General features: G+C 41.8%; 1 protein-coding gene across 4 annotated transcripts in view; it reads left to right on the forward strand.

Annotated features, from left to right (window-relative positions):
* Nucleotides 1-13,759, forward strand: part of MYH11 (myosin heavy chain 11) — a 51,994-nt gene extending 38,235 nt beyond the window's left edge. For 3 of the 4 annotated variants that reach the window (XM_027885416.1, XM_027885417.1, XM_027885418.1), the window contains 16 exons: nt 423-635; nt 721-865; nt 954-1,160; nt 2,199-2,303; nt 2,406-2,558; nt 2,966-3,214; nt 3,465-3,677; nt 4,353-4,565; nt 5,197-5,358; nt 6,125-6,253; nt 6,782-6,870; nt 7,102-7,225; nt 7,381-7,589; nt 8,146-8,254; nt 8,893-9,065; nt 13,068-13,759. In XM_027885416.1, the coding sequence (XP_027741217.1) occupies nt 423-635; nt 721-865; nt 954-1,160; nt 2,199-2,303; nt 2,406-2,558; nt 2,966-3,214; nt 3,465-3,677; nt 4,353-4,565; nt 5,197-5,358; nt 6,125-6,253; nt 6,782-6,870; nt 7,102-7,225; nt 7,381-7,589; nt 8,146-8,254; nt 8,893-9,065; nt 13,068-13,206 (2,632 nt within the window). In that variant the 3' untranslated portion in view covers nt 13,207-13,759. Of the gene's footprint in view, nt 1-422; nt 636-720; nt 866-953; nt 1,161-2,198; nt 2,304-2,405; nt 2,559-2,965; nt 3,215-3,464; nt 3,678-4,352; nt 4,566-5,196; nt 5,359-6,124; nt 6,254-6,781; nt 6,871-7,101; nt 7,226-7,380; nt 7,590-8,145; nt 8,255-8,892; nt 9,066-10,163; nt 10,196-13,067 lie in introns of all 4 variants that reach the window. The other variant, XM_027885419.1, reaches the window with a different exon arrangement.
* The last annotated feature ends 683 nt before the right edge of the window (nt 13,760-14,442 follow it).

A 14,442-nucleotide genomic window follows, 5' to 3' on the forward strand; every position in this document is an offset into this window, starting at 1 on the left:
ACATAATTACAGTCTAATTATTATAATCTTACCTCCTGGTATCAATGAAAACTCCTCTTCACACAGGCAGTGGCAGTGCTGTCAAGTAAACAATGAAATGTAACAAAATACTTCATTGGCAAAAGGCAGAAATTAATGAAGAGTCTGACCCTGATCCACTCCAGAATCTCAGTGGATTTTCTGTATAAACATAAGAGTAAGAACACTCAACCAAAACATTTGCTGAATCAGCTGATCAGCATCTCTGGGCATTGTGTCCTGATAAAGTACAGATGTCAGATCCTTCTTGTGTCAGTCCCTCCCGCCCTTTGGCTTTGGTACCTTCTTCACAGAAGCTACAAACCTTTAATCTCTGTATACAGACTCCCTCAAAGTGATTTTTTTTTTTAATTTATAAAATTAAATACTCTCTTTTCAAAAAGGCTGGAAGATGAAACTAGTCAGAAGAACAACGCCCTCAAGAAGATCCGTGAATTGGAATCTATCATCTCTGATCTCCAGGAAGACTTGGAGTCTGAAAGAAATGCAAGAAACAAAGCAGAAAAACAGAAGAGAGACCTAGGCGAAGAGCTGGAGGCTCTTAAGACAGAGCTTGAGGATACTTTGGATACCACAGCCACCCAGCAAGAGCTCAGGTATGGAGATACCAGTGGCTGTGCTGTTTTCCCAGTGACTGCAGTGCTCTTTGCTGCTGCTCCATTCACGTGTGTCACCTTGCAGAGCAAAGCGCGAACAGGAGGTCACGGTGCTGAAGAGGGCTCTGGAGGAGGAGACTCGAACTCATGAAGCCCAGGTCCAGGAGATGAGGCAAAAGCACACTCAAGCTGTGGAAGAGCTGACAGAGCAGCTGGAACAATTCAAACGGGTAAGCAGAAATCCATCTTGCTGAAAACTACCTACTGGGTAACACGGTTTCTTTTTATAAATCATCTTCCTTCACTTCATGCTTGCAGGCTAAAGCAAACTTGGATAAGACCAAGCAGTCACTGGAGAAAGACAACGCTGATCTGGCTAATGAAGTCAGGAGCCTGAATCAGGCCAAGCAAGATGTGGAGCACAAGAAGAAGAAGCTGGAAGTACAGCTGCAAGAGCTCCAGTCCAAATACACCGAGGGAGAGCGTGTGCGGACAGAACTCAATGAGAAAGTTCATAAATTACAGGTAGGAAGAACCCTGACATTTTCTGTGGCACCCTGGGGCTGAAAAGACCAGTTTATACTGTTTGTGAGGGTGAATCTGGAGAAAACCTGGCCCTGCAGCCAAAATGCTCATTTTTTGTCACCAGTAAGGTTCCTACCTTAAACTCCTACCTCAATTATCACACCATTAATCAACTAGAACCATTCCACCCCGTGGAACTGAGAGCTTTCAGTCTCATCATCCCTCTGCACACACTGCAGTCTGTCATCACTGATTCAGTGTTCGTGATGCGTATCTTACAGTTTTTTCTGTTCATCCATTTTTGGGTGGTAGGGAAAATTGACAGGCATGTGGCTTCTGGAAATGGATTAGACAGACAGAAAACACATAAGATGTGCTCAGAACTTTGACAATGAAAGGAGAATGCTTACTTATCTACAATATTAGAAATACCTAAAGATTATTTAAAATGGTTCTTTGGTAGATGTTCCATTCCAGCTACACTAATCAAGCTTATTGTTACATCTTGTTCAGAGCTGCAGTAAGCTTTCCTTTATTATTTTAAGCTGGGGAATAAATAAGAAAATACAATCAAAATGCATTGCCTTCTGTCAAACTTGTGAAGGGGAAGGAAAGAATCAAAAATCCCCATTCTCCTTTGCAATTCATTGCAAGGAACATACCATTATTGCTTTACGAATGTGACTAGGTTTGATATGTAGTAATAAAATAGTAAGGTAAACTAGACAAAAATGGCATTAGACCCTAATACACAGGCCACAAAGATAACACATACAGATAACCACTGCAGAGTCTGTGTGTAGAATTCAGTTCCAGAGGAATTAAATCCCACATATTGTCCAGAAACATTGTGGTAAAACGGCGAATTGCTGTTAAGCTAGAAACACTGTCAATGCTTGAGGCAACCCAGAGGCATAGGAGCAGATTGAGATGATGGTCAAAGTTCAGATTTCAAACAAAAGCAAGCAAACTGAAGTTTGGAGGAAGATTTTGAAGTTGTGCAAAATAACAGAGTTTATTCTCTGTGTTGTCTCACAGGTGGAGGTTGAAAATGTTACCAGTTTGCTCAATGAAGCAGAAAGCAAGAATATCAAACTGACCAAAGACGTTGCAGCCTTGGGATCTCAGCTACAAGATACACAGGTAAACTGGCACCCAAGAACAGCTCACCTGCAATGCTGATAAAATTCTCTATAAAAAGACCTAAACTAATGACTGTGCTGTCCCTGGGTGTGGTGATTGCAGGAGCTGCTTCAGGAAGAAACGCGGCAGAAGCTGAACGTGTCTACCAAGCTCCGTCAGCTGGAGGATGACAAGAACAGCTTGCAAGAGCAGTTGGATGAAGAAGTAGAAGCAAAACAAAATCTGGAGAGACATATTTCAACACTGACAATACAGGTATCGGTGCCACAGCTCCATCACTGAGTTTTGTCAGTAATTCCAGAGGATCTGTAGAATTATCCTGGCACAGCACGTGGACCTTCAGGGAACTAGTGCTGTTAGCTCAGATGGCATCAGTGAAGCTCCCCAGTGGAGGCAGCAGCCTCCTCCTCCTCCTCCTCCTCCTCCTTTAAAGTGGGATCTCTAGGACAGGTACAACTGCAAGGTAGCTCCAAAGATTATCTTGCATACAAGGCTGTATGTGCACAGGAGGTCTGTGCTCTGCCTCATTTTATGAAGATTATTTTATGAAGGGTCATTGGCTTCAACAAGGGTCAAAATTGATAAGCTCTCCAGGTCTTAGTTGTCTCCTGGTCAAGTTTTGTCACTGTTACAAAGATGTGTCCTCTGAATTCAAATTTCAGCTCTCTGACTCCAAGAAGAAGATACAGGAATTTACCAGCACAGTAGAATTCATGGAAGAAGGCAAAAAGAAACTTCAGAAGGAAATTGAAAGCCTCACACAACAGTATGAGGAAAAGGCTGCTTCTTATGACAAACTGGAAAAAACCAAGAACAGACTACAGCAGGAGCTGGATGACCTGGTGGTGGACTTGGACAACCAGCGTCAGCTGGTCTCCAACCTGGAGAAGAAACAGAAGAAGTTTGATCAGGTATGGATTTAAGATTCTACCTTGCTGTGAATCTTCACCTAAATTCTCTGGAACTCACAGTGTCCACTGGTTTAGTGAAAGGGGACAAAAAATAAACTACATTTTAATGACACACACACTAGTTAATTTTGTATTTATATACCTTTATCAAAAGCAAAGATTCTTCTCTGTCATTAACAACTGACAAGCCACCTGCAATAGAAAAACCCATTTACTAATGCCTTCCTGTGTTGGCACTACCTTTTCACAGATGCTGGCTGAAGAGAAAAATATCTCTTCAAAATATGCAGATGAAAGGGACAGAGCAGAAGCTGAAGCAAGAGAAAAGGAAACAAAGGCTTTGTCACTGGCCAGAGCACTTGAAGAGGCTTTGGAAGCCAAAGAAGAACTGGAGAGAACGAACAAAATGTTGAAAGCTGAAATGGAAGATCTTGTCAGCTCCAAAGATGACGTTGGCAAGAATGTAAGTTTTGGGCTTAGAACAATATCCACAACAATAACTTAAAAAAGCAGCTAAAAAAGAGATCATTGTTTTCAGTGTGGGAAATTCTCTGTAGCACTCAAATCCATTCAGCAGGATCAGATATTTCATACAGAACTCAAGGATTATTCCTTTTGTGTTCAGGTTTTCAAGGGACTTAGCAAAGTAACCATTCTTTTTAACATAATTTCAAGCATGAAGAAGATTCTTATTGATTTCTAAGACTGAAACAAAATAAAGAGATTCTAAGTAATTTATTAGTTTATTACACAGCTTTGAAATTGTAAACTCTGCAAATCTGATTTTACTAGTTATATTTGCCACCTGCCTAACATTTGCTCATACAACTCCAGCAACTTTCCACTGATGCATTGCCAATCACTTCTTTTGTTACAGGGATATGATTATATTACTTGCAATACTAAATAAATTTAATTATTATATTTGACTAGATTAAAAATGGAATAAAGTGAATCGCAGGTTAAGACAGATTTGCAATAGTAGCAAAAAAGGTTAATTTACCATTTTCAGTGCAAATTAGTTCATTGTCCACAGCTGATAAGTCCAAATGTGACCTATACTACAGGTAGACTGTGTTTAACTAGAATTAATTTTTATTTCTTATAACATGTCTATTAAATTCTCATTGCTTGAAAGGTGCATGAATTGGAGAAATCTAAACGGACCCTGGAACAGCAAGTAGAAGAGATGAAGACACAATTAGAAGAGCTGGAGGATGAGTTACAGGCTGCTGAAGATGCCAAACTCAGGCTGGAGGTTAACATGCAGGCCCTGAAAGGCCAGTTTGAAAGAGATTTACAAGCCAGAGATGAACAGAATGAGGAGAAGAAAAGACAACTCCTTAAACAGGTACCATTCCCTATTCTTGCTGTTGCAAACATCTAATTAGGCACGTTGAAAGTCCCCAGCCTCATGCCATTATTAAACCCTTATTATAATGAGAAGAAAACATATTGCCCTGTGCTTGGTAATTAAAAAGAAACACCAGTTCCTATCCTGAAAAAGGAAGGACGTTTTTTTTCTGTTTCTGTAGCAGGTGCACAATTGCCAACAGATGTAGCAATTTAACTACAACTAATATAGTATAAATCATATGAATTGTTTTTTCTGACACAGTCAGAACCACCTTCCCTATGTTCTCAGTGCAAGTAAAAAAAGACAGCTTCTAATATATCTGCCTTCCCAAGGTACACTGACTGGTACAAAAGCATTGGAGATGAAAACAGACAGGATAGAACTTGTACAGATGTGTTGTGACAGCAAGGACAACTGCTGTAGTCACCATCTTGTAATATCCACAATTCCATGAATACACAACCCAAATTGCTGGCTTCTTTCAAAAATCTTCAATTTGGGGACAAAATGGAAATCTATCTTAGCTGCCAGGGCAATCAGTTAACAGAGACATGGGGTCTGTACACACAGTTCAGACACACACAGGGTTTGTAAAAGGCCTGACCTGGTTTTCTTTAATGATCAGCTCCATGAATACGAAACCGAACTGGAAGATGAGCGGAAGCAACGTGCCCTGGCAGCTGCCGCCAAAAAGAAGCTGGAGATGGACGTTAAAGACCTGGAAAGCCAAGCTGACTCTGCTAACAAAGGTCGGGAAGAAGCCATCAAACAACTTCGCAAACTCCAGGTATCCAAGCACACAAATAGAGCTTTTCCCACTGCTGTGTTTTGTACAGCCGCAATATAAAAGTTGGGTGACATCTGTGAACTTGATGCCTATTGCAGATGGTTGGTTAGAGGGGGAATTTTAACTAGACTCCCACATTCAAATATCTGTGTTTTGACAGTCAGTTTGAATGACACTGGAAAATTTCACAAGGCAAATGATTAGAATCTTAAATTTCATCATTGCAGAAAGCTTCCAGAATTCGCTATCCAACTCATCTGCTTGACTTACAACACTCATCTACTGACTTACCTACATGAAGGAAAACAAAAATTCCCATGTAGAGAAAGGGTTACAAGATAAAATGTATTAGAGAGCTTCAATCCTGGTTCTAACACTTGATCCAAGAACATAGAAGACTGTTCAGAAATCACACTGTCTCTGAATTAGCATGTTCCTGTTTATACTAAAAGTTTCAATATCAATTGTTCTGTCATACACTGACAGCTAAACAACTGAAACGGATGTATCAGAAAGATGAAGACTGCACAAGTACCCAAATACTCAGAGGAAATACAGACAACAGGCATTATAAAAGGTGCAGCGTGCAAGTGGATGTGTTGCCCTTCTTGGCATTTCATTTCAGACCTTTCCAACATGTGCTAGTTGATCTCTCAAAAAAATACCATTTAAGCAGCATTATGACAGTAGAAATACGTATGTGTTCTGTTCCATCCAAATTTCTGCCAACTGAAATAGTAATAAATCTGTTATTCCTTTCAACAAGGCTCAGATGAAGGACTACCAAAGAGAGCTGGACGATGCACGGGCTGCCAGAGAAGAAATATTTGCTACAGCCAGAGAAAATGAGAAGAAAGCAAAGAGCCTGGAAGCAGAACTCATGCAGCTTCAGGAGGTAAAGTGGGAAAGTTAAAGCAGGATGAAGGAGGCTACACATGACCCCCAGCAGCAAAACAGAACTGCAGTGAAATAATCTAACAGCTATCAGGGACTGAAAGCTGTAAGCAGCACTTGTAACAAGTTCCATGTGCTCCATGCACTCCATTAAAGCTGTTGGATCTACATCTGAGCACAGCCAGATTAGGCTGAAAAAAAAAAAATCACCTTGGAGAAAGGCACGGATCCAACACAAATTGTTTTCAATAGCTATAAATTCCTGAAGTCTTGTTAGTGTTATTATTCCTACATGTATTAGATGCCAGTCTTGTGACTAAAACCAATAAAATAGAAACCAGCTGACAGGCTGGATAAAGTATATTGCATTGCAGTTCCCTAGGATTTATAATATGACAAGAATTTATTCTGTTAACAAGACAACCCATCTTATACCAGTTTTAGAAAGTTTACAGTGCTTTGTGTCATGCTGGAACTGAACATTTACTTGCTGATTTCTTTACTGTGCTGCCTTTTCCTTTTCTCCCAGGACCTGGCTGCTGCAGAGAGAGCTCGCAAACAAGCAGATCTGGAGAAAGAAGAGATGGCAGAGGAACTTCGAAGTGCCTCCTCTGGAAGGTAGGGATATACACTGAATTGGGCACAAGGCTCTAAACATGCTACTGAATGTCATGTGGCTGCCAAGAGAAGTTATGTTAATTTTCCAGCAGACATGTTGTCTTGACAACACAACAGGCACACATCCCTTGACTGGTTTCACTGAAATACTTAGTTTTCCTTATGAATTATTGGTAATTCATAAAAGAACAGAGCCATAACCACACACTCTTTATAAATTCAAACTTACAGGACAAGCCTTCAGGATGAGAAACGGCGCCTGGAGGCAAGAATTGCCCAACTGGAGGAGGAGCTGGAAGAGGAGCAGAGCAACATAGAGGCAATGGGTGATCGCATGAGGAAAGCAGTGCAGCAGGTAGGGCTTGTTTCAGCACGTGGCACTTGCTGTCCGTATTCCAGCAAAAGCTATTTGTGTTTCTGAATATCTGGAGAACTGCCACCCCAAATTGCCACCTGTCATTTGTCTGGAAGCATGCACCACTTCTGACAGCACCCCTTCTCCCCTTGCAGGCAGAACAGCTGAACAACGAGCTGGCAACAGAGCGCCAGACTGCACAGAAGAATGAAAATGCTCGGCAGCAACTGGAGAGGCAGAACAAAGAGCTAAAGAGTAAGCTGCAGGAGATGGAGGGAGCTGTGAAGAACAAATTCAAAGCTACAATTGCTGCTCTGGAGGCCAAAATTGCTTCTCTCGAAGAGCAATTGGAACAGGAAGCCAGGTACCGGTCTCCCTGAGGACACAGCTGTCCATTTATTGTTCCAGTTAATGACACAGAAAGTAAACAAAGGTGAACAGGATTTGTGTCATCAGGCTCTCAGTGCCATTAAGGCTTGCTAAAGTCTCTTCCTCACTTAACATTTCTGAGACATATGGAGAGTAATGAGTTGTTACAGTTTCTGATTAAGAATCATTTTATTGCTGGAAAGTTCTACTGGTGTCAACGGCAAGGATCTGCCCCCCTGCATTTTAGAGTATTTGCCCCGTGACCCTGCCAGGTTAATTACCATAACACACTGTGCCACTTGTAGCATTATTCCTCAAGGAAACCACCCTGTGTTTCAGAACAGATCTCCTGGAGCACCTCTAGCACACAGCAAAGATGGATATTTGTTTGGATCAGAAGAACACAGCCTTCAATTTTTCCTTTTCACCTGTTAAATTAGGCAAGACCTTTAACTTACGGGTCCATGGTGCCAGTTTCATGAGCAACAAGTGTGAGGCAGGTGAAGACTCTACAGACCTTGCACATGACCACGTTGCCCTGTCCCTTGCAGAGAGAAGCAGGCTGCGGCCAAGACGTTGCGCCAGAAGGACAAGAAGCTGAAGGACGCGCTGCTGCAGGTGGAGGACGAGAGAAAGCAGGCAGAGCAGTACAAAGACCAGGTAGGAGACTGCGCCTTAGTTTTGGGAACAAGAATTTTCAGGTTTTACTCTAAGACAGAAAGATTCCAACTCTTCCAGTGAAGAAGTTTTTTCAGGTTTTACCCTAAGAAAGGAAGATCCCACATTCTGCCTCAAACAAATGCCCTTCCAGAAAGCAGGCTGTATGTTTGGATTCTATGCTGGGAGAGCTGTACAGCCCTTTGCTAAAAGATGGGGCAATATCATTCTTCCTCCATGCTACATCCAGTGCCAAAGCACTTGTCTATCAGTCAGCTGCAACAGTCTGACTGCACAGTGATCCACAGGGCTGTGCACAGCACCCTTATCAGTGTATGAATGGAGATGCTCTACACATTTTATTTTAAAATTTTAGCTTTACCTAATGCACATCAACCTGCAAACCAGAAAAGCACTGGCAGACCTGCAGCAAAAAAAAGCAACAAGTAGTGTCTGAATACAACGTCTACCAGCAAAACCAACTCCCACAAAGCAAAAGTTATTCAAAGATTTTAAGCCTCCATCTTTGATTCGGATCATGTTTCAGTAAAACTCTCAGCAGAAGCATGAAATTACTATGAGGCATGTAAAGCTCATGGATCTGTTTTAAACTAAAGCATTACTCTGAAACTTCCCTTTAGGCCGAGAAGGGCAACACGAGGCTCAAGCAGCTGAAAAGGCAGCTGGAGGAGGCTGAGGAGGAGTCTCAGCGGATCAACGCAAACCGCAGGAAACTGCAGAGGGAGCTGGATGAAGCCACGGAGAGTAACGAAGCCCTGGGCCGTGAGGTGGCAGCGCTGAAGAGCAAGCTCAGGTAGAGTGCCCTCGTTTGGGGTAGCCCTTCCCACTCACTGACAGCCTTGAATTTTAGAACTAAACTACAGAAGTGAAAAAAATCCCTGTCAGGTAAAGAACAGGCACTGATGATGCTGCACAGTTACTCACTCCTTGTATTAGCTTGGCAGACAGAACCAAAGGCCAAAGTCAGAAGTGAAGTGCGTTTCTTACACTGCAGCAGATTTCAGCTGTGAGATGAACAACTGTGACAACATGGCACAGGCCTTACTCTTTTCTAATCAAAACTCCTGCTGGCTTAAATCAGAACAGAATTAGGCTTGATTGCTTTTTGAAAACACTCTTTCTATAATGGCTGTATCTATTTGTACAGAAGCAGTCACAGAAAGGTAGAAATGCTTGTGCTTTTCACACTTTCACACATGCACAACTCACACACAACACCCATGAACAGTGTTAGACAACATCACAGCTGTCAAAAGACAAAACATATTAAATGATTCTTATTCCAGAGTCTCTTTGGACTTGCCCAAAAAAGAGATTCAGTGTCATCACACGAAGGAAAAGATCAAAATGTCCCTTTGCATTTTCTTATTAAAACTGACTGGGAAACAGACAAAAGTTGTGGTCAGTCAGCTACAAACCCAAGCTCTCCTGCACTCACTGAGTTTGAAAACACCAGCTCACCAAAATAAAGAAGCTGACCTGAGTTATAAAGAAATTAATCTATCTGCATCATTTTACCATAAAATTTTGCCTTCTACCTTAGCCTAACAATGTCAGATAAAAAAACCCCACCTGTCTAATTGTGTTCTTGAAGTAATTTGACACTATGTTTACCAGTAACACGCTTCAGGGGGATTCCCTTCAAAGTGAAGTTATGGATATGGTTCCATTAGCACCACCTTGGATAGTTCATGCTCCTGGCTGCCTTACAAAGCAGGGGCTGCGTCCAGCCCTTTTTACATAGAACACCATAAGGCTTATTTTTGTTTTATCTAAATGTAATGTAATTGGCTGTAATGTACTTTGTTTAATTATTTAAAAGTAATTACCTACCTCTGATCATGACCATGTGCTTAGTATAACTGCCCCGGACTCTCTATCTCTGTTTCAGAGGGACACAGGAACCTTCGCATGACTAAGCAGGTACCATGCCTTCAACTTTGCAGCTAGCTTGTGTTGCACAAATTCCCATTTTCTTTGGCCCTGGTTAAAATTATGTGAGGTTTCTGCAAACTGTGAAGGCTTGGATATCTTGGCATTAATCTGTTTTATCAAAAAGAGACAAATATTACAATAATCTAGCTGCCATCAGCTGTTCATCAGCAATACATCTTTCTTACAAGTAGGTTATGTACTGACGTAGACTTACCAATGTTGCATTCTCACGAGCTCTACCAGAGTACCTAATTAAGTACTCTAACTTTTTCTGCATGAATTTTTTTTTTTGCACATCATCTTTGTGTGCTGCCACGAAGATTAAATTTTTTCAAATAAAATCCACCATTGATCAGTAAAACTGATTAAAAGGACTAATGAATATGAAGTGTCACAGCACGTCATTAGAATTTCACAGTATTTTTTATGCCTACTCTAATGCTGACTGTAAGGTAAGAGTCCATCTAATTCACCTGAGCTTTGGGAAGACCTTACTTGCATGTGGTTTGTCACACACCACACAATCACAGACAAAAGAGAAAGTCTTGCCTTTCATTACATAGCACTCTGTGCCTGTATTGCTTACAAAGAGCTGTTACTCAGGCTTTTGGAGCTATTTTGCAGACATTACATTGCTTGTCTACTGTTATTAAAACATAGAGCACTGACACAGAAATTAAAGCTGACACTGTAACCTAGCACAGCATTAGATTATACTTTATCACACTCTCTGGAGATAGGAATACCTGCTGCTGCAAAAACTAAAGAGCTATTGCCTTGTAATATTTGTATATTTTCTATATGACATTTGCTGTGAATACACAAATATTTAAAGATGATGTCTTGTCCTTGCATGTGCCTTTTAGCCAGCCTGGTATTTCCAGTCAGACTGTTACTCAAGCACTATTCCAGTAGCACTTGTTCAAAGGCAGAATAAATACAGAGGTGCTAAGCAAACACTGATGCTTAAGGCTTGTCTCAGCTCTATGCATTATTCTAAAGGTACTAATGCAAGTGACCACATGAATATTATCAAACACGTAAACCCGTGTAAGAGGAACAGATATAAACAAGAAGTGTTTATGCAGAGGGCCAATACCAGTTTAAATAACTGGTAAGTTTATGCAGACTGCAACAGTTGTCAATAAGTAGTTGGTGTGTGATAAGGAGTTCACTTTGTAGCCAAAACTGTAGTGACAATTTGGGTGGACTCTTGCTGTTGTTCTCCCCAGATCCATGTTCTCTTATAGCACTTCAGTGAATTACTGCAGCACAGAGAGTTATCTCACAAATGACTCACGAGTAACTGAGTCCAGATAGCAAGAGTCCAAGGGGGAAAGAGCTCTTCCTTTATTAAAAAGAATTAATGAATTTACTGACCTAATTAGAACTTTCTTGCTAAACAACAACAACAAATATTTGCTGCCATAAAATAGCAGGCACTGCAGTCGTTAGACTCTGCCAAGCACACACCAGGGCAGAAGTAACACACCCTTGTGTTCAATACATGCCATCAGCACCAGAACAACTACGGTTACCCAACAGCAGATCTCAAAGGAAGCTTTATTAGTCAGCTAATTGTGCTGCTCACACTGAAGTTTAAGGGCAGAATTGTGGAAAATAGACTACATGTCATACTTCCACCTGGGAAACACAGATTCATGCCTGTGAAATGAGTTAGTCCAGCCAATGATCCCACCCACTTCCCTCATATGGAAGACTGAGCTTTGGACTTAAATATCTGCTTCAGGAAGGACACTGGCTTAGTCTTTTGCAAGGACAAGACAAGCCTTTAAATATTTATGCATGATTGCTGTACCCAAAAGTGTAGTCTCGGATATATTTAACACCAAATTGGTAATTTTGGCACAGCATTCAGTGATCATGAATTTATTTTACTGCTTATGTCTGTGGTCTCAAGCCTTTACAAAGGTTTGCTTTAATGAGGGGCAAGTGAGAGGCCATGTCACAAAACTGAAGCTTTGTAGCACAGTAGCAACGGAGGCCAAGAAGAGGCAAATCCATCCTCTGTCTCACTTGCTCACACCTCCCCAAAAGATTAACCTTGAGGACCAAAGTGTCCCTGTCTTGGGATGTGGCTATGAAATATATGGGGATGGGAGGAAGATGGGAAAGGAGAAAAGGGGTAAGGTGGGAAAAGGCATTTTCTGTGAGACACATGCACTGCTAAGCACCAGCACCTTGTTTGGGTTACAAACACAGTTCCAAAGCAGTGATGGTTTCCTCTCTCCACTGGGAAAGACATTGGAGTTCCTCACAACCTAGGATGCCATACCTGTCAAAGCACCTGTGGTGTTCTGACCAGTGCAGTCTTTGCAGAGAAGAACTGTGGGCTCAAAAATGCCTGTGGACACCCACAGCACTGCTCCAATCCCAGGGTCCCCCCAAAAACTGGGGGGCTTACCCAGACTGCAGGGCAGAAATGCAGTACCAGTCTGCTCTCTCTCCCTCTCTTCCAGAGGGACAGGAGGGACACTGCCCCGCTGCTGTGGGTACAAACAGCACCTTTTTCCATTCTTTCCAAGCACAATCAGCTGCAGTCCCAATGTGGAAAACAGTGAAACAAAGGCAAGAGTAGGGGTGATTTGGCGCAGATGAGAACAAGAACACAAGCAAAAGAACAGGAATCCCACCCCAGTTCCAAGCAACTGGGAGTCTCAACCTGTTCACAAATTACTCTTCCATGCTACAGAACAGAAACTTGTATTAGAGACCCACAGATCTTGGCTCTTCTGCATTTAGAACCATCAGCCCCACAGGTCCCGCTGTGCTTATTTGTAAGGATTCCCAACGACCTAACACCTGATTTTTTTTTTATTTTTTTCCCCTCTAACTGCAGGAGGGGAAATGAGCCAACATCTTTTGCCCCACCCCGAAGATCCGGAGGCAGAAGAGTAATTGAGAATGCAACAGATGGAGCTGATGACGAAATGGATGCCAGAGATGGAGATTTCAATGGAACAAAAGCCAGTGAATAAACACGCTTTAAAAATTGCACTGCAGCAGGGGGATGGAGGATGATATTTAGCACTGTATAAGTCTACTCTTAGTGTCAAGGTCACATACACCCACTCCTCTGACAGATACAAGCACAACTGCCTTGTCTCCAGTGTATAGACTGATGTTAAAAGTACTCCAAAACTTATTTTACTGGGAAGTGTATTTGAAAAGGTGAGGGGTTTTAACAAAGTAATTCACTTTGAGAATCTTCCACAAAGTGAGTACTAATAGCTCAAATGACTTAAATTCCAGTGAACTATAGTCTACACAGGATTTGTTAAGACTGTTGCAGGAAAAAAAAAAAAAAAAAGGCATTGGTCAGTTAATCTTTTCCTAAACTTTCATTTTTGAGTACTCAATTAATATAGGGTTTTCTCCTGGTTACTACACCCCTGATGCACAATTCACAAGGTGGAAGTGCCTTTTTAATCACTTTACTGAAAAATATCATTTGTTCAAATTAAGCCAACTGTTACAGTTTTATATGCACCATGGATGTGCTTACACACTAATAAAAGGCTATAAAAACGACTCCACTGTTCTTGTGTACACATGTCACTCGGGTGCAATGCAGCTTGAGCACAACGGGGGATGCAGGAGAGCTTCTCTAAAACCTAAATAACTTCTAAGAAAAGGTCAACTGTAATCATCAGAACAAAACCTTGATTTTCTCCTAAGCAGCTGCTTTTGAAGAAAACAGTTTGTACACTGAGCTGAAAGTAAGATGACATGTTTGGGAGAGGTTTGATTACCTGAGGGGCACGTGGTGGTACCCCTGGATGTACTGACAGACATGGCACAGGACCTGCAGGAGCTGGAAAGCAGACCAGGCCTTAAGTGTCTGTCTGCAGGCAACTGAACCCACCCTTGAAGTCTGTAGAAATAGTTCCAGCTAAAGCCTCTAATGCAGGCTGAAAACAGAAACAGCAGCTCACCCTGAATGCAGGGACCCACACCAAGCTATTCCGCATTAAGGCATCAGCATGCAGTTACTTTTTATTTTTGGAGCACTTCAACAAGACCACAACCTACTCCTGGGAATTGCCAGGACCTACCACAAAGCCAGGCAGCTCAAGCACTTTCAGACAGCAGCAGCTCTGTGGTCACAGCGGGGCAGCAGGGAGCCACACACAGCAAAGCAGGACGGAAAATGACTGTAAATAGAGTGCAGAGCTTACCTGATGCCTTCGACTGAACAGCAAGTGAACCTTAAA

Source organism: Empidonax traillii, unplaced genomic scaffold, assembly GCF_003031625.1.
Source record: "Empidonax traillii isolate 1590-97213 ecotype Southwest subspecies unplaced genomic scaffold, ASM303162v1 scaffold166:size2381449, whole genome shotgun sequence".
NCBI lineage: Eukaryota > Metazoa > Chordata > Aves > Passeriformes > Tyrannidae > Empidonax > Empidonax traillii.